The 23,486-nt window shown below is 41.3% G+C and overlaps 1 protein-coding gene across 1 annotated transcript; it reads left to right on the top strand.

Annotated features, from left to right (window-relative positions):
- Positions 1-3,159: 3,159 nt before the first annotated feature.
- Positions 3,160-16,468, top strand: ca4b (carbonic anhydrase IV b). Its single transcript, XM_041871111.1, has 8 exons — positions 3,160-3,214; positions 3,950-3,994; positions 5,561-5,725; positions 5,992-6,137; positions 6,307-6,399; positions 6,522-6,588; positions 15,910-16,073; positions 16,289-16,468. The coding sequence occupies exons 1-8, from the start codon at positions 3,160-3,162 to the stop codon at positions 16,466-16,468; spliced, it is 915 nt and encodes a 304-aa protein (XP_041727045.1).
- The last annotated feature ends 7,018 nt before the right edge of the window (positions 16,469-23,486 follow it).

Raw genomic sequence — 23,486 nt, 5'->3', positions numbered from 1 at the left:
GCGACGCACACCGTAGGTTCTGTGCGTGGAGCAGGAACAGGCCGGGCTGGGCTGGCGACGCACACCGTGGGCTTGGTGCGTGGAGCAGGAACAGGCCGGGCAGGGCTGTCGACGCACACCGTATCCTTGGTGCGTGGAGCAGGAACAGGCCGGGCAGGGCTGTCGACGCACACCGTATCCTTGGTGCGTGGAGCAGGAACAGGCCGGGCTGGGCTGGCGACGCACACCGTAGGGTCTGTGCGTGGAGCAGGAACAGGCCGGGCTGGGCTGGCGACGCACACCGTAGGTTCTGTGCGTGGAGCAGGAACAGGCCGGACTGGGCTGGCGACGCACACCGTAGGTTCTGTGCGTGGAGCAGGAACAGACCGGGCTGGGCTGGCGACGCACACCGCGGGCCTGGTGCGTGGAGCAGGAACAGGCCGGGCAGGGCTGTCGACGCACACCGTATCCTTGGTGCGTGGAGCAGGAACAGGCCGGGCTGGGCTGGCGACGCACACCGTAGGTTCTGTGCGTGGAGCAGGAACAGGCCGGGCTGGGCTGGCGACGCACACCGTGGGCTTGATGCGTGGAGTAGGAACAGGCCGGTCCGTACTGGGAACACACACCACTGGCTTTAACTGGGGATCAGGAACGGGCCGGACCGGACTGGTAACACACATCAGTCTCTCACGCCGTGCCGCAACAACTTCCCTTCCTCTACTCGCCAATGGCTCCCGTAATCCGATAGCCTTCTCTCCACGTCTCCCTGTGGCAGCCTCCTGCTGCCCAGCCGCTCAAGCCATGTGCCCCCCAAAAAACTTTTTGGGGGTTGCCTCTCCTCCTTCCAACGATGATGGCCCTGCTGACGCCGTTGCTCCTCTCTCGCCAGGGCCTTGATCTTCCCCCAAGGTCCCTTGCCCCCGAGCATGTCCTCCCAGGACCACGATTTGCCCACCTGGGCCATCGCCAGCCTCTCGAGCTCCTTACCAGGCGCTTCCTCCCATGTCCAGCTGTCTTGCTCCTGGACACGCTGCTTGGTCCTTCTATGGTGGGTTTTTCTGTCACGATCGTCTGAAGAAGCGGACCAATACGCAGCGCGTGGAGTGAACATGATGACTTTATTTAATAAAGCAACCACGAAAAACAACAAATGACGATAGTGAAGTCCTCTGTAACACTGACAGAAACATGGAACAAAAACCCACAAACACACAGTGAAACCACAACAGTTTAAATATGGCTCCCAATCAGAGATAACGAGCCGACAGCTGTCACTCGTTACCTCCGATTGGGAGTCACATGAATAATAACCACCACAACATAGAAATGAACACCTAGAAACCAACATAGAAATACACCCAAAAGAAAATGAACAACCCTGGCTCAATAATCAAAGTCCATGGAGCCAGAGTGTCACAAGAAGCATGACTCAAATCACCTAATCATATTTCAAACATCCAGCAAGACAAAAGCAAAAAATATTATTCCATGCCTCACTATTAAGTTAATTATTACCAATACATATTAACAAAGGTGTTTCCATTCGGTTTTGATTTTCATATTTACATTTCATGTAACATTTAGTAATCATCATTATTTATGCAACCAACTGAGAATGTATTTGTACATTTCTATTGTTTACAGACAGGTTAAATAAAGATTTTAAGCCTTGAGACTATTGAGACAAGGATTGTGTGTGTGCAACATACTGTAAGCGGTCGCTTAGGGCCCCATGAAATGTTTATTAAATTGCAACGTTTTCTCTCCGCCTCATGGAAAAATGTGTAGAATTGCAGAAAACTTGCTTTAAAACTGCAACATTTTCTCTACGGCCCATCGCAAAATGTGTAGTATTACAGAAAATTAACAAAAACAAATCTCTCCACTGGTCAAGAGGGGGGCCACTAAAATGTTTTGGCGTGAGGTGTGAGCCCCCCAACCAAATCTCGCTTGGGGCTCCCTGTTGACATCTCTCAGGGTGACTCTATTTCTGCCTCAAAGGTCAGTACCCAGCTAGCACATAATGTTCTGAGAACCATGTGTTTCTTAGAGCTTGGTGAGAGCGTGGTTGTCCTATGGCTATTTTGCATACAATCTTCCCACAACATTCTGGGAATGGTGCAGGATAGTTGCTTGGCTTTGGAACATTCACAGTACATTTAACCTTTTACTGCAGTGGGCTAAATCAGGGTCACACAGAGTGTTTCTTGGTAGTCTTAAACAAATCTTCTTTGAAACAAAAGTATACACGTCACACTAATGGTTATGGGCTTAAAAACAAGAAGACACCTGTACCATGTCAGATATAGAATTGAAATTTATTCAATTTTGAGTTATAGAAGACTGAAATATAACAAAACCGTTTCACATAGAAACACCGGATTTTCTGTGGCAAAATGTTTTATAATGTTTATTAATTAACTTGACCAAAAAAGATATACATTCCGTTCTCAGCATCAACAAAACTCTCTCTATCCTCTATCTTGTTAAGTGTGTTCAGGTTTGTTGGCCGCGCCCACTAATTGGCTACACCTAATCTTAATGAGTGCTTGTTTCCTTAAAAAAGTCTTATTGAAACATTCAGTGAAAAGTTTTAAGGAAGTTATTGAAAAATCTCTAAATAACCTATAATTTCCCTTCTCAGAGCGTTAATAAAACCACCCAGAGTAAAACATTCTCAGAATCTCCCTGCAACCAAAAATAAACGTTCCCAGAACAGGCAAAGTGTTCACTTCCATTAAATGGGAAACCAAAAACGTACGTTCCCACAACTTCCAAGGAAACAAATGTGCTACTGTTTACTCTATGTGTGAGAGTACACCACATCTCAAAACATAAAATTATATGCCAACTATCTAATCAGAATAGTTTTGAGGAAATAGCCTACAAGGAGTGTCTCGCTAATGTATTCAATCATTTTGACTCATATGTGTCTATAAATCGCTCTTGTTTGGGGTATATGACATTTATTAACGAATGTCTAACAATTTATAGATACCAACTGATAAGGGAACAGCCCTCTGTAAATAAATCTTATCAACAGGTATGGATACAACCTAGTGGGTGGGGTTTCCTTTTCTAGAGGAACTTGCCACCCAACATTTATGAACAAGTTGCTCTGCTTATTGGCATCATTAGAAAATAACTTCATCCGTTTGACCCAACCAAACACAAATCACAATGTATTTACTTATTTCATTTTTCTTCGCCATCATTGTGAAGATTCAAGGGGCAAGTGAGTTTGTTTATTTATTTATTCAAGCCTAGTAACTAAAATGGGTTGAAACTTGATCTATGTGTACTTGCATTGGGTATACAATGTTGGGGAAGCTACTCTGAAAATGTAGTTAGCTAAGTTATAAAGCTAAATATATTACAAACTACAGTAAACACTTGGTACGCATTAATAAAATAGTAATTTTGGCTGAAATGTAATACAACAAAGAACTAATGTGACTCACAGTAGCAGATCAATCAGAAGGCAAAATGCTCAGTGTGTATGAAATATAAATGGTCAATTATAAAGACTTGATCAGCCCAACAGCCTGCTTATTGTAAGGAGTATGCAATGTTTTCTCATGAAATGCACTGGAATGAGAGGGAAATTGTGACATTTTGTCAAAGCTTACCTCACTATGTGGCGATGAAACTATTGAATTAGACAAATTATTTTGAAATTCAACTACCACTTTCTCAGAGAATGAAATGTTCTGAATATACATTTCTATCAACTGTGGCAATTAAATCTTTCTAATGGTATAGGTCAAAAGCCAATAATATTGGATGTTCCTTTATAGCTGTCTGTATCTAATTGACAAAGGTTGACCTTAACAGTGAACTTTGCAACACATCTTATATCATTTATTTTGAATGTAGGAAGTGAAATACTCAGACAGAACTTGTTTATGCTGTATCTTAAGCACTAACATACCATTGGATGATTCATGATGTCCTTAAATCTCTTCTCTAGATTGGTGCTACCAGTCCCAGGTTACATGTGGTGGCAACTGCACAGGTAAACCATATACAGTACATACAGTGCATTCGGGAAGTATTCAGTCTCTTCCCTTTTCCACATTTTGTTACGTTACAGCCTTATTCTAAAATTTATTAAATAAATAAAAAATCCTCATCAACCAGATGCTCCAAGATTGAACTCTTATGCCTGAATGCCAAGCGTCACGTCTGGAGGTAATCTGGCACCATCCCTACAGTGAAGCATGGTGGTGGCAGAATCAAGTTGTGGGGATGTTTTTCAGCGGCTGGGACTGGGAGACTAGTCAGGCTCGAGGGAAAGATTAAGGGAGCAAAGTGCAGAGAGATCCTTGAAGAAAAACTGCTCCAGAGCGCTCAGGACCTCAGACTGGGGCGAAGGTTCACCTTCCAGCAGGACAACGACCCTAAGCACACAGCCAAGACAACGTAGGAGTGGCTTCTGGACAAGTCTCTGAATGTCCTTGAGTGGCCCAGCCAGAGCCCGGACTTGGACCCGATCAAACATCTCTGGAGAGACCTGAAAATAGCTCTGCAGCGACGCTCACCGTACAATCTGACAGAGCTTGAGAGGATCTGCAGAGAAGAATGGGAGAAACTCCCCAAATACAGGTGTGTCAAGCTTGTAGCGTCACACCCAAAAAGACTTGAGGCTGTAATCGCGCACAAAGGTACTTCAACAAAGTACTGAGTAAAGGGTCTGAATACTTATGTAAATGTGATATTTCAGTTTTTTATTTTTAATGCAATTGAAAACATTTCTAAAAACCTGATTTTGTTTTGTCATTATGGGGTATTGTGTGTAGATTGATGAAAAAAACAAACAATTTAATCAATTTTAGAATACGGCTGTAACGTAACAAAATGTGGAAAAAGTCAAGGGGTCTGAATACCTCCCGTATACACTGTATGTGACCATGTAGATTGCCTCTATGTTGTATTTTGATTGGCGGACAGGTGTCCAGAGGATCAGGGTTGATCTAATGATGATTTATTTTCTGATAAAGAAACAAACAACATCCATAAATGAAATGTTGTGCTGCCCTTATGCACCAACTCCTCTGTAAAGTATAAATGAACAACAGGGGACATGAATAGCCATGCTAGCCCAATGACGACATGTACAGAGAAAAGTACAATAACTAGCTAGCATGTACAGCATTCACAAATCAACAGATGAAAAGTTCATAAATGCATGAAATCACAATATACTGGTAGAAGGTCATATTATTACAATGTCAGTGACTATATAAACTCAATATCTGTGTTTTAACATATTGGATTGATGAGGATTTTCATGGGACAATTTTACATGAACCTCTTCCACATACAGTAGAAAGGGAAGAGGTAAAGGGGGGAGGGGGGGAGGCAGGGAATACAGAAGGAGAAGGAAGTATGCGACATTAAAAAGGGCACTTACAACAACAAAAGGAATGTACACTAATACCAGGCATGGGAACTATTCAGATTTTGTGTAATTATAAAACATGAAATTCAACACTTGTTACACATACATTTGCTAAAATACCCATTGGAATCAAAGTTCTTTAAACATAAATAATGTTCTGTCTCATTGTTCGCTGTGAAGGACCTGATGGTTGGGCAACGGTTGCTGGAGCATGTGGCAGAAGAGCCCAGTCTCCAATTAATATTATGATGAGAAGAACTCTACCAGATGGACGCCTTACACCATTTACATTCACTGGGTACCAAGAGGCCTTCCACAGTATCATCACAAACAATGGTCACACTGGTAAGTTTCTATATAGACGCTGCATTACATTTACAGTACAATGTCCCCCTGCTAATGATACAGTATATCAGCATGGTGTATTGTAGTTGTATTGAACACGAATAGCAAGGCCTATTCACCCTTTCAATGCCTTGATATTTCACAGATCTGATCTAAGCTCAAAGCTTCATAACATAGACTGAACAATACAATAGTACGGTACATGTAAGGTCCAAGGACTCCACATATCTGCTCTTACATGGACTAAAGCGTTCATCTTTCTGCAGTTCAAGTGGACCTGCCTTCCACAGCGAAGGTTCAGGGTGGAGATCTGGCGGTGCCATATAAGGCAGTACAACTCCACCTGCACTGGGGCAAGGATGGAGGCCCTGGATCAGAACACACCATCGATGGAGAACAATATCCCATGGAGGTTTGATGACCAAAAGAAAGGAAACATTCACAGTACATTTTCATACTCTTGATTTGTGTTTATCGCATTGTTTTTTACAGTCATTTGGGTACAGTATGTGTACAGTAATTATACAGCAATCACATTTACATACACCATGAGTATTCACATTTCATTTATTTGTCCTCAGCTGCATATTGTTAATATAAAAGAGGAATACAACTCTTTGGCGGAAGCTCTGAAAGACCCTGCAGGGGTTGGAGTTCTTGGATTCTTTTATGAGGTATTTTTCATCTTAATTCTGTTAACTGATTATTATGAGATTATCCGTGAGATGTACAACTGTGCGAATTTTATTTGGGTTGTTAGGACATATAATTGATGATACTTATCGTATATTTTCAGGAATCAGGAAGCTCCAACAAGAAATATGACGCCATTGTAAATGCTCTGAACACTATTAAACATCCCAGTAAGTTATATAATCCTATAAACAACAGCCATTGTTATGTAGCATTTTAAAGGATAGATCCAGGTAGACAACACTCCAGGATCGGGATCATAAAGGGATAGGCCTATGTGAAAGTGCCCATAGTACAACTGCCATGTTTGAAAGGTTTCAAAAGTTTCATTGTCACATGTACAAGATACAGCAGCTGTAAAACAGTACAGTGAAATATTAACTTGCAAGCTCTTTCCCAACAATGCAAAATAAAGTTAATATACAGTGCCTTCAGAAAGTATTCACACCCCTTAACTTTTTCAAAATTTTGTTGTGTTACAGCCTGAATTTAAAATGGATTACATTGAGATTGTTTGTCACTGGCCTACACACAATACCCCATAATGTCAAAGTGGAATTATGTTTTTAGAAATGTGTACAAATTAATTAAAAATGAAAAGCTTGTGTCAATAAGTATTCAACCCCTTTGTTATGGCAAGCCTAAATAAGTTCAGGAGTAATAATTTGCTTAACAAGTCACATAATAAATTGCATGGACTCACTCTGTGTGCAATAATAGTGTTTAACATTATTTTTTAATGACTACCTCGTCTCTGCACCCCACACAGTCGAGCAGTGAATTTCAAACACAGATTCAACCACAAAGACCAGGGAGGTTTTCCAATGCCTCACAAAGAATGGCACCTATTGGTAGATGGGTTTAAAAAAAAAAGCAGACATTGAATATCCCTTTGAGCATGTGAAGTTATTAATTACACTTTGGATGGTGTATCAATACACCCAGTCACTACAAAGATACAGGCATCCTTCCTTACTCAGTTGCCCAAGAGGAAGGAAACAGGGATTTCACCATTAGGCCAATGGTGACTTTAAAACAGTTACAGAGTTCAATGGTTCAACAACATTGTAGTTAATCCACAATATTAACCTAATTGACAGAGTGAATTGAAGGAAGCCTGTAGAGAATAACAATATTCCAAAACATGCAGCCTGTTTGCAACAAAAGCATTAAAGTAATACTGGAAAAAATGTGGCAAAGCAATTCAGTTTTTGTCCAGAATACAGTGTTATGTTTGGCGAAAATCCAATACAACACATTACTGAGTACCCCTCTCCATATTTTCAAGCATAGTGATGGCTGCATCATGTTATGCGTATGCTTTTAATCGTTAAGGATTGAGGAGTTTTTCAGGATAAGAAATAAACGGAATGGAGCTAAGCACAGGGAAAATCGTTGAGGAAAATCTGATTCAGTCTGCTTTCCACCAAACACTGGGAGATTAATTCATCTTTCAGCAGGACAATAACCTAAAACACAAGGCCAAATCTACACTGGAGTTGCTTACCAAGAAGACAGTGAATGTTCCTGAGTGGCCGAGTTACAGTTTTGACTTAAATCTACTTGAAAATCTATGGCAAGACCTGAAAATGGTTATCTAGCAATGATCAACAACCAATTTGACGTGGCTTGAAGAATTTTGAAATAATAATGGGCAAATGTTGCACAATCCGTTTGTTGAAAGCTCTTAGAGACTTACCCAGAAAGACTCACAGTTGTAATCGCTGCCAAAGGTACTTCTACGAAGTATTGGCTCAGGGGTTGTGAATACTTATATAAATAATATATTTATGTATTTCATTTTCAATAAATGTACAAACATTTCTAAAAACATGTTTTCACTGTCATTATGGGGTATTGTGTGTAAAAAAAGAAGAAAAAAGTCAAGGGGTATGAATACTTTCTGATGGCACTGTATATGAGAAGAAAAACAAAAAAAAGAGAAAGACGAGAATGCAGTTATATACAGGTGCCAGTAGCATTAATACAATGTGCAGGGGTACTGGAGTGATTGAGGTAGGTATGTACTTGTAAACAGGGGTAAAAGTGACTAGTAGCAGGATAAATAGCAATGGTAATAATAATTATAATAATCAATATAGCAGCAGCGAACAGTAATAGTAATCACTATAATCACTATGGCAGCTATGTGGTGTGTGCATGGTGATGAGTGGGTGTGTGTGTCCAGATGTAGGATCTTAATTGGAGCCAGTTTACTACAGTAGGAAAATAATCCTGCAGCAACAGGAAATGTGAATTATTATGTGGATTATAATTAATGGACATTTTTGTAGGGGTTGATACATTTTTTGTAAGGGAAAATAAAGTCTGAAATTTCAAAGTGAAAATGTGAGAGTTTCCTTTAGCGAGGGTGGAGACCAATTTTTAACATGTATGGACCACTGAGGTATAAAATAACCAAGAACTTAATCACGCAGCTGACCAATTTACGCAATATTTTAGTTCTGGGTCAACCGAGATTACACTGCTCGAAGAAGTGACTGGCTGCAATCATTATTTTACTCAGCATAAAGTATGTCTGAAGTTACACACCACACAATTACAACAGTGTGTCTGTTTTGGAATAAAATTGTCAATATATTCTCTTAAACATCCACTGTATTGTGTGCTTATTGTTTAACCATTGATATGTTCTAGTGGCCATTTTGAGACCTTAAGGAGCATCAGGTAACAGAAACGAAAACCGAAAAATAACAAAATGTTCAGAGGAACGGAAACAGAACCAGGAACGAAAGTGATCTTTAGTGTTCCGGAACATAACCGTTTATTTCAAATCTTGAGAACCAGTTAATAACGTTCTTTTTAGTTCCAAAAATATTCCTAATGTCTAGTATATAATAGGCCCTTTTCACGATGACGTCATCTAACTTCCGCCTTTCCGCGTAGCAGGTTAACTTCACTTCCGTTCGCCCGTAACCTGAGACTTCTCAACGAAAATACAACTGTTGACCACTAACTAGCAAGCTAGCTACTTGAAGAAATTCCAAAAGGTACGTTTAAGTTAAATTAGTAAAGTTAAGAGTAATAATGTTTACGTATATGCAATGGTTTGTAACTTGCTAACGTTATTGTTAATTCATAATTGTTCACTGCCTTAGTTACTTAAAAGTGGGCTAACGTTAGCTAACAACAACTTAGTACCAGATACCGATAACGTTAAAAGGTAGCGTTACATTGCTGCCTGGCTGTAATGTAACAAGTTTACTTAGCTAGCTATCTAACCCTTTGTTAGGCAGTTAGTTTATTCATTAATGTATAGTAACTCACCTATTCAAATACTGTTGTGCATGATAGCTAGATAAATATTGATTCCTGGTCAAAGCTGAATGTTAATTTAGCTGTTTCTTTTCTCTCGGTGTCTGTATCGCAACAGTATCCCATCCAACACCGAAGCATGGCACAATCTTCGAGAAGATGCTATTGCAGTGTACCATTTTGTTCAAACAACAAACAGAAATTCCCGTATCTGAGTTTTCACGATTTCCCTGTTGATGGAGAAATACGTGCCCGTTGGGTGAGGGCGATCAGGAGAGATGAGGGACCAAGTTTTAAGATTCTTCGTGGGAGCACCTTTGTTTGCAGTCAGCACTTTCCCCCTGAGGATAGATACACATCGGCCAGTGGACGGATCCGTATTAAACAGGGATCAGTGCCGTCTAGATTCCACTGGAATGATTGGGGTAAGGATAGGTAGACAGCGTTAAACGTAATACTACTGTAATCCAATAATATATTACTTGTACAAAATGTTTAATAATTTAATCCTGATGCAATATAGCTGCTACATTTTGTCATTTTAGGGACTGAAAAGTGATTACCAAAATGTATCATGACAAGCATATGGTTAATTTCACACATATAGGAGGCGGCTCACAAGCTCGGGAGTCAGTTTACCAGCGAGCAAGAAAGCGTCTTGGTGTTGCTGTCCTGGATGATTCTGATCATGAGATGCCTGACAGCACAGAGGGTGCTTTGCCTGCAGTGACAAACGATCACGACTATGCCTGCCGTCCTTCTCCTGGTTAGTATTACAAATAAGAGTAACCATGTATCTGTTTGGCAAAAAAAGTAAAAGTATATGGCAGTTAAGTAAAAATACTATTTTATACTACGATTTGGAGTAACTGGTCTCTCTGTGAAAAGACTTGGCGTTTTAAACCTCATCCATCTTAGAAGCTTCTTCAGTTTTATTTATTGAAAATGGGATGGGATAGATGAGTAATAACTAACCTACCAACATGTATGCTTTTTCTTCCCCTTAAGGTAAACTGGACAGTGCTACTCAAAGAATTCGAGAGTTGGAGCTGCAAGTGTTGTCCCTAGAAATTGAGATCCAGCACCTGACAGTTAAGAAGCAGCATCCACTCCTTTTTAATTTTTGTGTCACAGATGAGGACTATCGCTACTACACACGATTCAGCTCAAAGGAGGTCTTCACCGTGTTTTGGGATTCTGTTTATCCCTCTGCTTCACGGCTTGTATACTGGTCTAAGGCACAGCAAACGGCACATGTGACACCTAGCCCTCACCGAAAACTTCCACTTATTGATGAACTATTTATGTTTCTGTGTCGTGTTGCAGCTGGGCTTCAGGAGAAAACCTTGTCTACCATCTTTGAGGTCAGCCTGTCCACAGTTAGCCGCATCATTTTAACATGGACTAGCTACCTTTACCAGGTTCTTGGCTCACTGCCGGTGTGGATGACAAGAGAGCAGGTGCAGGCCACAATGCCTGATAAGTTCAAGCTCTACTGCCCTCAGGTGAGAGTTATAGTAGACTGCACCGAGATCCGCTGTGAAACACCATCCTCCCTCTCACTACAGTCAGAAACCTTTTCGAGCTACAAAAATCACACCACCTTTAAAGGGCTGATTGGTGTAGCTCCATGTGGTGTTATCACATTTGTATCAAAGCTCTACACAGGCTCCATCTCCGACATGGAAATAACACGGAAATGTCAGATCTTGCATTTACTTCAGCCCGGAGATGAATTAATGGCGGACAAGGGTTTCCTGATCGAGAGGATGTTGTCAGAAGTGGGGGCAACACTCGTCATCCCTCCACTGAAAAAAATCTCCTCAGCTCAGCAGGGAGGACACTCTTAAGACCCAGGCCATCGCCCGGCTGAGGATTTTAGTCGAGAGGGCCATACGGAGGGTGAAGGAGTACCATATCTGGGATGGGCTTGTTCCTCTTTCCACAGTGGGTTCAGTGAATCAGCTGTGGGCCATCTGCTGCCTCATGTCGAACTATCAGGGACCTCTTGACATTAAAGGAGACAAACCAGTCTGATGTTTTTGTCAACTGGAAGTTGTATATTTCCTGAGTAAGCTAGATGGGCTGTAAATAGAAGTACTTTTATATTACTGTATTGTATGTACAAAAAAATGTAAATATGAATTAACTTTGTTGGTAATTTAATTGATCTAATGTTATACTGTATGTTTTTGTTAAGGGTAATAACTTTTTCATAGCTATTAATGAACCTAATGTGATATATTGTAAAAATATCCAACTATTAACCATGTTATGTGCTTATGTGTCATGGCACTGATGGAACTATTAAATATATGTTTGCAAGCAACTGCTTCCAATCCTTTTTGATTTTGGTAAGAGCATTTACAACATCGCAATCCTTTTCAAAATTTGTATTTCAATACATAGATATACAGTATATAACACAATGAAGTTCATTTGCAGTTAAAGAAAAACATGTCGACATTTACATCACAATCCTTTTCAAAATGTGTGTTTCAGTACATAGGAGATATACAGTATATGACAAGTTAATTTGCAGTTAAAGAAAAAAATGTCAAAGGTTCACCTTCCACATTTACCTTAACACTATTTACACATAAAATTCTGCCTTATGTTTTATAACTTAAGAAGACATCCATGTAGATGTTATAATAGAAATGATCAAGCTTCTGTCGCATTGAGTGGATAATCTCCTCATCCCTAAAGATTCTCTCAACTGTGAAGTCAGTGCGGGTATCTGTAATGAAGTCACACCACTGAAGTCCGCTTAAGGCGAGTTGGCCTTGAACCTGATAGTAGTATTTGTGGCTCTTCTTAAGGCAGGCCTGGCCTTTAACTGTGATCAGGTGTTTAACTTGGGTAACATTTTCAGCATCGCAACTCTTAACCTCAGCAAGACCAAATGGTGGTGCTTCTGTTGGGCAGAAGACTTTAGCATCCGGGCTGGCTGCAAGGTGAGGTGAATCAGGGTGGATGATGACCCCGCATTGTTTCAGAGAGACATCACAAAAATCAGAATATTGCCTCAGTATCTCAGGTTCCAGATCCAACCCTCTTCTCATAGCAGCTGTCTGAGGAGTTCCTCTCAGAATGCGGGTTGCCAAAGCCTTGGCAGACAACTCCCCACGAACATGGCATATTTCACGGAATCTGCTGGCTGTCAGTCGGGGTTTGCGTACCTGGCTCCACAGCTGGCATTCTGACTGCATTCTTGTTTCTGCTTCAATAGCAGCAGACATCTCCTCTGACACAATCAGGCTGTCCAAATGACATTGTTGTATGTAGTTGGGCTCAAAATCAATGGGAAATTTAAAGTTGTAACCTTCAATAGGCAACTGAGGAAACTCACTGGCACCAGGGTGTTTAATAATATCTCTACTTAATTCTAGAGGGCACTGGTAAGAAAGCACAGACCCAAATGGCACAGGGCCAAATTTAGAGTCCACCAAATTAAGGCCCTCAAGCCCGTGCAGCAATTTGCAAATCCCTGGTTGTGGACGGATGTCTTTCAGTTTCTCAGCACTGGCCATGACGTGAGGATCCGGAATAGGCCCTGGCATGAAAGTGAGATATGTCAAGTTTAGATTTCATTAAATGCCACCTTATCTTTTTCACTAAAAAAGACAACCACACTCATCCAGTCTCGTACATGCTTCTAATACAAATAAAAAATATCCACTGAAAGTCTATATAAAAAGTAACAAATAATAATCACTTTTATGTTTGTATTATTTTAGAAATGCACTAAAGTCTTTGTGCTCTAGTACAGGCGGGGGCTCATTCAGACTCACCATCATAGGCTCGGTACAGTGTGCACTTCACACCAGCTCTGACACTTGTTTTTTTCTTAGCCGCTGGTTTACACACCGCCATATCATTGGTGGCCTCTGGTACAATTCCCTGTGATATAATAATGATGAACAATACATTGTCAAAAGTCAATACAAACTGCAAAGTTCTGCATCAGTGTAACAAATAATGTCTGACCTGTGTCCTAGGCCGGTGCCAGGTCTGCAGTGCGCTGGTGCATGACAGAGGCAATGGCACTGTCTTAAAGCCCATGGTAACATAGTGAGCACTTTGAAAAGAAGTGCTACTATGTGATTACATAGTGCTTTCCCAGCAGAGCAGGAACATGACATGTGATTGAGTACCACAGGAACCTCTGCAGAGTCTAGTGTAACCTGTTCATAGAGACATAACAATTAGTGCTGTACTTACGAAACATTTTTTCTCGTTTCATTATAAACTACTGTACACAATTTTCAAAACCCAATTTCTTTTTTTTAATTAAGAAAAATTGGCTGTTCTGAAACCTTTGACAAGTAGTGCCAACACTTATCGAAAATTTGAACATTTTGAGTTATCACAGAATCTTTCCCAGTCTTTATTGCCGTCAACAACCCACATCGGTTTGTAAGAATTTCGTTGTGTATTAAGTTTAATGATACAAAATCAGAGCTCAGACTGAGAAACAAACTGATCCACAGTGGAACTTTGTGGAATCATTCTTATTAAATCTGCAACCGCAGCAAAACACAACAAAAAGAAAACTTATCTATCTTAACCTATCTTATCATAATGTTAGAGAACTGTTTATCTGAGAAACCTGAAGCCGATGAGCCTCCTCATTTTTCTTCATGGACCTGTAACATCGCCCTCTCACTGTCACCTCACCGTTAACTACACTTGAGACTGTTTCAATACAGTGATTGGGAGAAAGGGCGCAGCATTAGCCATTAATACATTACTGACTCTTATTTTACGGTCGATACAAACAGCAGTAATATTAAAAAGAGGCTGCAAAACAGAAACTCGTCAGCTCATAACCTTCGCTAGCATAGGGCTAATTTAAGCTAAATAAAGATAAACACGTACCTTCATAATCAAACAGGTAACCTTCAACGAAGAACTTGTAGCCTTTATCAAGCTTCGATCTTGAAGTAAGGGACCACTTGTCAGCAAGTCGTTCTACGTCGTTAAGTCGTATTGGTGGCAGATGTGAAAGGGACTGGGTGAACTCCATAATGATGTGCTACTAGCTAAGCGTTCCTAAGCGACACCGGATGTAAACATAACCTGCATCGCGGCAGAACGGAAGTTGTCTGACGTCACGTGAAAAGGGCCTATTCTGTAATTTTGTGAAGTTATAATGCTAGTATAGCGTAAACATGTTCCAATTCACGTCATGTCATGATGTTCAGCGCTTCAAGCCAAGCAGCATTTCGCTCTCTCCCCATCTGTGAAATTTCAGTCGCATCTTGCGCCTGCACTTATCTGACCAATCAAACATGTAAACAACTCTTACCTGTTCCACAGCAAGCTGCGCTATCGACACTAATTGGAGGAGTAAATGAATTAGCTAAATCTAAAAATGATGTTGATTTCACAGTTTAAAAAAGGAACGAAAAGGAACTTTTTGGTTCGAACCGCTTCAGAACTTTATTTTCTGGTCAGAACACTGGAACTCAAAACATTTATAAAGTATTTTTAAGGTATAAGTATCCCACACTTTAGATGAGTCCATGCAAAAATACTTAACTAATGACTAGTAAATGGTTTATAAGGACCTACTGTATATTAAACATCTTATAAATTATCTTCTGAATCATTATTAAATAGGTTACGAACATTTACAAATGTGGGAGTAATGATGAATAAATGATGAATAAACTATTTACTAATCCATTACAAATGCTTTATTACATGGAGTTATTATAAAGTGCTACCAAAGTTTAAAATGTCCTGCATTGCAGGAAAGTTCTCCTGCAGCAAGGTGATCAAATTAAGATCCTACATCTGTATGTGTGTGGCGTCAGTACTGAGTGTGTGAGCGTGGGTGCATGAGTGTGTGTCGTTGTGAGTATGTGTGAATGAGAAGAGTGTCAGTGTAGGTGTGTGTGCCTGAGTGGTAGAGACCTGTGGTTGAGCATAGAGACAGAGCAGGTAGTCAGTGCGGAAAGTCTGGAAAAGAGGGAGGGCAGGGGTAGTTAACTATTCAACAGTCTTATGGCCTGGGGAAAGAAGCTGTCTCAGAGCCTGTTGGTACGAGACCCGGTGCGCCGGTACCGCCTATCAGACGGGAGCAGGGAGGACAGTCCATGGCTCGGGTGGCTGGAGTCTTTGGCAATTTTTCGGGCCTTTCTCAGACACCTCCTGGCAATAAAAACTGTATATTTATTTTCCATTGTCTTTATTGTGTCCACCTTTAGGCTCCAACACTACCCTTAGTGATGTGTCCCTGGACATGCTCATCCCCTCTCGGGGTAATATGACCAGCTACTTCCGCTACCAGGGCTCTCTCACCACACCCGCCTGTGCAGAAGCTGTCGTCTGGACGATGTTTGAAAATACAATTCCTCTCAGCAGGCAACAGGTGCTTTACAGAATCACCTTTGACATTATACTGTACCTCATCTATGTCACCTTTATACCTGACAGTATACCTGTACAATCATACAATTACCTGCTGTCAGGAAATGTGCTAGAATTGTAGGAAGAATTGTAGGGGCCTTGCTTAGACCTTGTGGGGGGCCAGCGAAACTGTGGTGCGCCACTGGTCTAACATGTTTTAATCTTTGTGTCTTACAGCTTGCTGCATTTTCTCAGCTTCAGTTTGATGATGGAAAGCCTATGGTGGGAACCCATCGCCCAGTCCAGCTGTTGAATGGTCGCCAGGTGTATCGCTCTGGAAGTCAAGTTGTCTTAGTCAGCACTCTGCTACTCATCACCTCTGTGATATCAGCCATTGGACTCCCACTGCCCAACTAAATACCAGGACCTTTGGATTTGGGGATCAGTGAGTTAGAGAGTGCCCAATATTGTCAAAATCTCTAATGCTTGCATTTCGCTTTGCTATGCAGTTGTTCTCTTTCAAGTTCACTTTACTTGCCAAATTATAGTTGATACAGTTTATTCAAGGGGGTAATGTGTTTAAGGACACAGCATAAAATGCACATTTTATCTATTTTTTGTTATGTATTGAAATAATACTTGAGAGGGCATTGATCCAAGCATTGTTATTACCCTCTTATTACCTTTTTTTTCACATCATTATTGTTCATATTAAATTCACCTCATAAACGTCCTATTGTTATTGAACGGTCTATGTCATTATGTGACCTGTACTTTCCACAGAACCAGCAACACAACTGGTGAGAATCAGTATCAAAGCACTGGAACTCTGATCTATATTGTCTGGTAACAAAGCACATCCATGTAATTTTTGTGTACCAAATCAGTTAAAGCTATAAAGCTATCAGCATATCGTTTTTTCTTCACTTTATTCACACTAACTAAGAATAGCGCAGCACAAAGGCTATTTTGATTTAATCTTATGTAATTTGTTCTACAGTCCACCAAGTGGCAGTAATGGGTAACAGAGCACACTTTCCGTTCCTTTCTTAATCATTTTTGACCACCACACTGCAGAAAGCAATGTAATGCAAGTTGTACAACTCCCTCACAAAGTTAGTACTTACTTATTTCCACCCAGAAGTCCCCCCCACTTCTCAGATTATTGATACAATAGAAATGTCTGCAATGGCAGATTCAGCGGTTACATAAGGGGAAAATGTGGTCATATAACCATGTGCTTTGACTGAAAATATAATTTCCACTCTGTAGACTGTATACTTCCCATTGCCAGGTCAGGCTAGTCAGGACACCCCACACCTAACAATGTCACACTAGTCTAATCAGGGATAATTCAATCAATCCCTAGTCAACAACCTGTGGATTATAGCCACTGATTCCATTTAGGGCACTTCTTGTTTAGGTACAGTTAGGCTACACTATCCATTTCACCTTAAGTAGTCCCATGTTACACAGAAATAGCACTGCAGTGCGTTGAGCCAAGGGAATAATCTACTAGCTTCACTGTCATGTTTGGCTATTGCTATAGGACTTCTTCAAGGAGGCTAAAGCCGCACGTAACGCCCTGGACCAGAGCTACTTAAGGACCATAACTTCACCATGTGTCTAGAATACCTACAGTGCCTTGCAAAAGTATTCATCCCCCTTGGCGTTTTTGCTATTTTGTTGCATTACAACCTGTAATTTAAATGGATTCCTATTTGGATTTCATGTAATGGACATACACAAAATAGTCCAAATTGGTGAAGTGAAATGAAAAAAATTACAAACAATAAATAAATGGTGCGTGCATATGTATTCACCCCCTTTGCTATGAAGCCCCTAAATAAGATCTGGTGCAACTATTTACCTTCAGAAGTCACATAATTAGTTAAATAAAGTCCACCTGTGTGCAATCTAAGTGTCACATGATCTCAGTATATATACACCTGTTCTGAAAGGCCCCAGAGTCTGCAACACCACTAAGCAATGGGCACCACCAAGCAAGTGGCACCATGAAGACCAAGGAGCTCTCCAAACAGGTCAGGGACAAAGTTGTGGAGAAGTACAGATCAGGGTTGGGTTATAAAAAAAAATCTGAAAGTTTGAAAATCCCACGGAGCACCATTAAATCCATTATTAAAAAATTGAAAGAATATGGCACCACAACAAACCTGCCAAGAGAGGGCCGCCCACCAAAACTCATGGATCAGGCAAGGAGGGCATTAATCAGATAGGCAACAAAGAGACAAAAGATAACCCTGAAGGAGCTGCAAAGTTCCACAGCGGAGATTGGAGTATCTGTCCATAGGACCACTTTAAGCCGTACACTCCACAGAGCTGGGCTTTACGGAAGAGTGGCCAGAAAAAAGCCATTGCTTAAAGAAAAAAATAAGCAAACACGTTTGGTGTTCACCAAAAGGCATGTGGGAGACTCCCCAAACATATGGAAGAAGGTACTCTAGTCAGATGAGAATAAAATTAAGCTTTTTGGCCACCAAGGAAAACGCTATGTCTGGCGCAAACCCAACACCTCTCATCACCCACGAGAACACCATCCCCCATCATGCTGTGGGGATGTTTTTCATCGGCAGGGACTGGGAAACTGGTCAGAATTGAAGGAATGATGGATGGCGCTAAATACAGGGAAATTCTTGAGGGAAACCTGTTTCAGTCTTCCAGAGATTTGAGACTGGGACGGAGGTTCACCTTCCAGCAGCACTTGAGTGGTTTAAAGGGAAACATATAAATGTCTTGGAATGGCCTAGTCAAAGCCCAAACCTCAATCCAATTGAGAATCTGTGGTATGACTTAAAGATTGCTGTACACCAGCGGAACCCATCCAACTTGAAGGAGCTGGAGCAGTTTTCCCTTGAAGAATGGGCAAAAATCCCAGTGGCTAGATGTGCCAAGCTTATAGAGACATACCCCAAGAGACTTGTAGCTGTAATTGCTGCAAAAGGTGGCTCTACAAAGTATTGACTTTGGGGGGGTGAATAGTTATGCACGCTCAAGTTTTCAGTTTTTTTGTCTTATTTGTTGTTTGTTTCACAATAAAAAATATTTTGCATTTTCAAAGTGTTAGGCATGTTGTGTAAATCAAATGATACAAACCATTTTAATTCCAGGTTGTAAGGCAACAAAATAGGACAAATGCCAAGGGGGGTGAATACTTTCGCAAGCCACTGTATGTTATTTCATGGTAGTTACATAGGCAGATACAGTGTAATTACAGTGTAGGGAGGTTGAAATACTAGTAGTGATGCCCATTGAAATCATTAAATGTGAGAGAAATGGTAGGTCTTCAAGTGTCTTCAACTAAATAAAGGAAAGGTAGGGTGTACAGTGGGGGGAAAGTATTTAGTCAGCCACCAATTGTGCAAGTTCTCCCACTGAAAAAGATGAGAGAGGCCTGTAATTTTCATCATAGGTACACGTCAACTATGACAGACAAAATGAGAATCACATTGTAGGATTTTTTATGAATTTAGTTGCAAATTATGGTGGAAAATAAGTATTTGGTCAATAACAAAAGTTTCTCAATACTTTGTTATATACCCTTTGTTGGCAATGACACAGGTCAAACGTTTTCTGTAAGTCTTCACAAGGTTTTCACACACTGTTGCTGGTATTTTGGCCCATTCCTCCATGCAGATCTCCTCTAGAGCAGTGATGTTTTGGGGCTGTCGCTGGGCAACACGGACTTTCAACTCCCTCCAAAGATTTTCTATGGGGTTGAGATCTGGAGACTGGCTAGGCCACTCCAGGACCTTGAAATGCTTCTTACGAAGCCACTCCTTCGTTGCCTGGGCGGTGTGTTTGGGATCATTGTCATGCTGAAAGACCCAGCCACGTTTCATCTTCAATGCCCTTGCTGATGGAAGGAGGTTTTCACTCAAAATCTCATGATACATGGCCCCATTCATTCTTTCCTTTACACGGATCGGTCGTCCTGGTCCCTTTGCAGAAAAACAGCCCCAAAGCATGATGTTTCCACCCCCATGCTTCACAGTAGGTATGGTGTTCTTTGGATGCAACTCAGCATTCTTTGTCCTCCAAACACGACGAGTTGAGTTTTTACCAAAAAGTTCTATTTTGTTTTCATCTGACCATATGACATTCTCCCAATCCTCTTCTGGATCATCCAAATGCACTCTAGCAAACTTCAGACGGGCCTGGACATGTACTTGCCTAAGCAGGGGGACACGCCTGGCACTGCAGGATTTGAGTCCCTGGCGGCGTAGTGTGTTACTGATGGTAGGCTTTGTTACTTTGGTCCCAGCTCTCTGCAGGTCATTCACTAGGTCCCCCCGTGTGGTTCTAGGATTTTTGCTCACCGTTCTTGTGATCATTTTGACCCCACGGGGTGAGATCTTGCGTAGAGCCCCAGATCCAGGGAGATTATCAGTGGTCTTGTATGTCTTCCATTTCCTAATAATTGCTCCCACAGTTGATTTCCTCAAACCAAGCTGCTTTCCTATTGCAGATTCAGTCTTCCCAGCCTGGTGCAGGTCTACAATTTTGTTTCTGGTGTCCTTTGACAGCTCTTTGGTCTTGGCCATAGTGGAGTTTGGAGTGTGACTGTTTGAGGTTGTGGACAGGTGTCTTTTATACTGATAACAAGTTCAAACAGGTGCCATTAATACAGGTAACGAGTGGAGGACAGAGGAGCCTCTTAAAGAAGAAGTTACAGGTCTGTGAGAGCCAGAAATCTTGCTTGTTTGTAGGTGACCAAATACTTATTTTCCACCATAATTTGCAAATAAATTCATTAAAAATCCTACAATGTGATTTTCTGGATTTTTTTTCTCATTTTGTCTGTCATAGTTGACGTGTACCTATGATGAAAATTACAGGCCTCTCTCATCTTTTTAAGTGGGAGAACTTGCACAATTGGTGGCTGACTAAATACTTTTTTTCCCCACTGTAGGTGTGGAACGCATCGCTGTGTGTTGTCAACATTTCACAAAAATATATTGCACAGTTTGCACACACAGTTTCCACCCATCCCCCACTTCCTCCTTTCTCGCCTGACTTGACTCTGAGGTTTAGGTTGTCTTGACAACAGAGGACATATCTCACTTAAAACTCATCTCACAAGTTTCAGTTGTGCCTACAGTGAGGGAAAAAAGTATTTGATCCCCTGCTGATTTTGTACATTTGCCCACTGACAAAGACATGATCAGTCTATAATTTTAATGGTAGGCTTATTTGAACAGTGAGAGACAGATTAACAACAAAAAAATCCAGAAAAACGCACGTCAAAAATGTTATAAATTGATTTGCATTTTAATGAGGGAAATAAGTATTTGACCCCTCTGCAAAACATGACTTAGTACTTGGTGGCAAAACCCTTGTTGGCAATCACAGAGGTCAGACGTTTTTTTGTAGTTGGCTACCAGGTTTGCACACATCTCAGGAGGGATTTTGTCCCACTCCTCTTTGCAGATCTTCTCCAAGTCATTAAGGTTTCGAGGCTGACGTTTGGCAACTCGAACCTTCAGCTCCCTCCACAGATTTTCTATGTGATTAAGGTCTGGAGGCTGGCTAGGCCACTCCAGGACCTTAATGTGCTTCTTCTTGAGCCACTCCTTTGTTGCCTTGGCCGTGTGTTTTGGGTCATTGTCATACTGGAATACCCATCCACGACCCATTTTCAATGCCCTGGCTGAGGGAAGGAGGTTCTCACCCAAGATTTGACGGTACATGGCCCCGTCCATCGTCCCTTTGATGCGGTGAAGTTGTCCTGTCCCCTTAGCAGAAAAACACCCACAAAGCATGTTTCCACCTCCATGTTTGACGTTGGGGATGGTGTTCTTGGGGTCATAGGCAGCATTCCTCCTCCTCCAAACACGGCGAATTGAGTTAATGCCAAAGAGCTCGATTTTGGTCTCATCTGACCACAACACTTTCACCCAGTTCTCCTCTGAATCATTCAGATGTTCATTGGCAAACTTCAGACGGGCCTGCATATGTGCTTTCTTGAGCAGGGGGACCTTGCGGGCGCTGCAGGATTTCAGTCCTTCACGGCGTAATGTGTTACCAATTGTTTTCTTGGTGACTATGGTCCCAGCAGCCTTGAGATCATTGACAAGATCCTCCCGTGTAGTTCTGGGCTGATTCCTCACCGTTCTCATGATCATTGCAACTCCACGAGGTGAGATCTTGCATGGAGCCTCAGGCCGAGGGAGATTGACAGTTATTTTGTGTTTCTTCCATTTGCGAATAATCGCCCCAACTGTTGTCACCTTCTCACCAAGCTGCTTGGCGATGGTCTTGTAGCCCATTCCAGCCTTGTGTAGGTCTACAATCTTGTCCCTGACATCCTTGGAGAGCTCTTTGGTCTTGGCCATGGTGGAGAGTTAAGAATCTGATTGATTGATTGCTTCTGTGGACAGGTGTCTTTTATCCAGGTAACAAACTGAGATTAGTAGCACTCCCTTTAAGAGTGTTAAAATGCAAATCAATTTATAACATTTTTGACATGCGTTTTTCTGGATTTTTTTGTTGTTATTCTGTCTCTCACTGTTCAAATAAACCTACCATTAAAATTATAGACTGATCATTTCTTTGTCAGTTGGCAAACATACAAAATCAGCAGGGGATCAAATATTTTTTCCCTCACTCTATTACATTTAGCTCTTTCTGCTGTTGTAAACTGGGTAGAGGTATGTGTCAGTGTTCCTGTCTGTTAGCAAAGTGCATTAGAAGACTGGATAAGAGCGTCTGCTACAGTAAATTACTCAAATGTAAAATGTAAGACAAGAGAACAAGCAGTAGTGTAACCTATCCTATCAAATCTTTTAAAGCAATGAAAAGCTGATATCTGCACCTTCCTCTTTTTTTGGAAAAACTTATTCTGAATCAATGAATTATACCATGTCTGAGATACACCCTCATAAGACATGCGTGTTCTTTTTACCCCTACTTCACTCCTTTAATAGTGGCTCTATTCTATTATAAGCCTAAAACAATATTTTGTGTGAATCCCATAAAAGGTTCAGCACATCCTGAGCTTTTCATCTCTTCTCTAGGCTATAGTCAACATGGACAGCACATCAGTATGTCAAATCAATTTGAGAGGGATCAATAAAATAGGCATCAATTTCACAATATCTAAGTAGCTCATTTTTAGTAGGTGATGTTATGTTCTGCATGCCCTTAAAAGGGGGGACCACTGTCTCTGGCTGTGTCCCAAATGGCACACTATTCCTTATATAGTGCACTACTTTTGTCCAGAACTCAATGGGCTCTGATCAAAAGTAGTGCACTGTAAAGGGAAAAGGGAGCCATTTGGGACACATACTCTGTCAGCAGTGAAGATATCTGTCTGTCTATGTGGGCCATATGGGCGTAGGTTGGTTGGTGTATCTCAGAGACAGAAGGAGAGATCGCTGTAGAGGGACTGTTAGACCTCTTCCTGTGGTTTACACCA

The sequence above is a fragment of the Coregonus clupeaformis genome, chromosome 6 (genome assembly GCF_020615455.1).
Source record: "Coregonus clupeaformis isolate EN_2021a chromosome 6, ASM2061545v1, whole genome shotgun sequence".
Classification (NCBI taxonomy): Eukaryota; Metazoa; Chordata; class Actinopteri; order Salmoniformes; family Salmonidae; genus Coregonus; species Coregonus clupeaformis.
Note: the sequence above shows the minus strand (reverse complement) of the source record. Positions and strands in the feature narration are given on the sequence as shown.

Excerpts from the sequence above, each read along its gene's own strand:
- ca4b (XM_041871111.1), top strand. The coding sequence starts at position 3,160 with ATGTATTTACTTATTTCATTTTTCTTCGCCATCATTGTGAAGATTCAA. Across the intron at positions 3,995-5,560 it reads ATGTGGTGGCAACTGCACAG|GACCTGATGGTTGGGCAACG; the intron begins GTAAACCATATA and ends TTCGCTGTGAAG. Across the intron at positions 6,589-15,909 it reads GAACACTATTAAACATCCCA|GCTCCAACACTACCCTTAGT; the intron begins GTAAGTTATATA and ends GTCCACCTTTAG.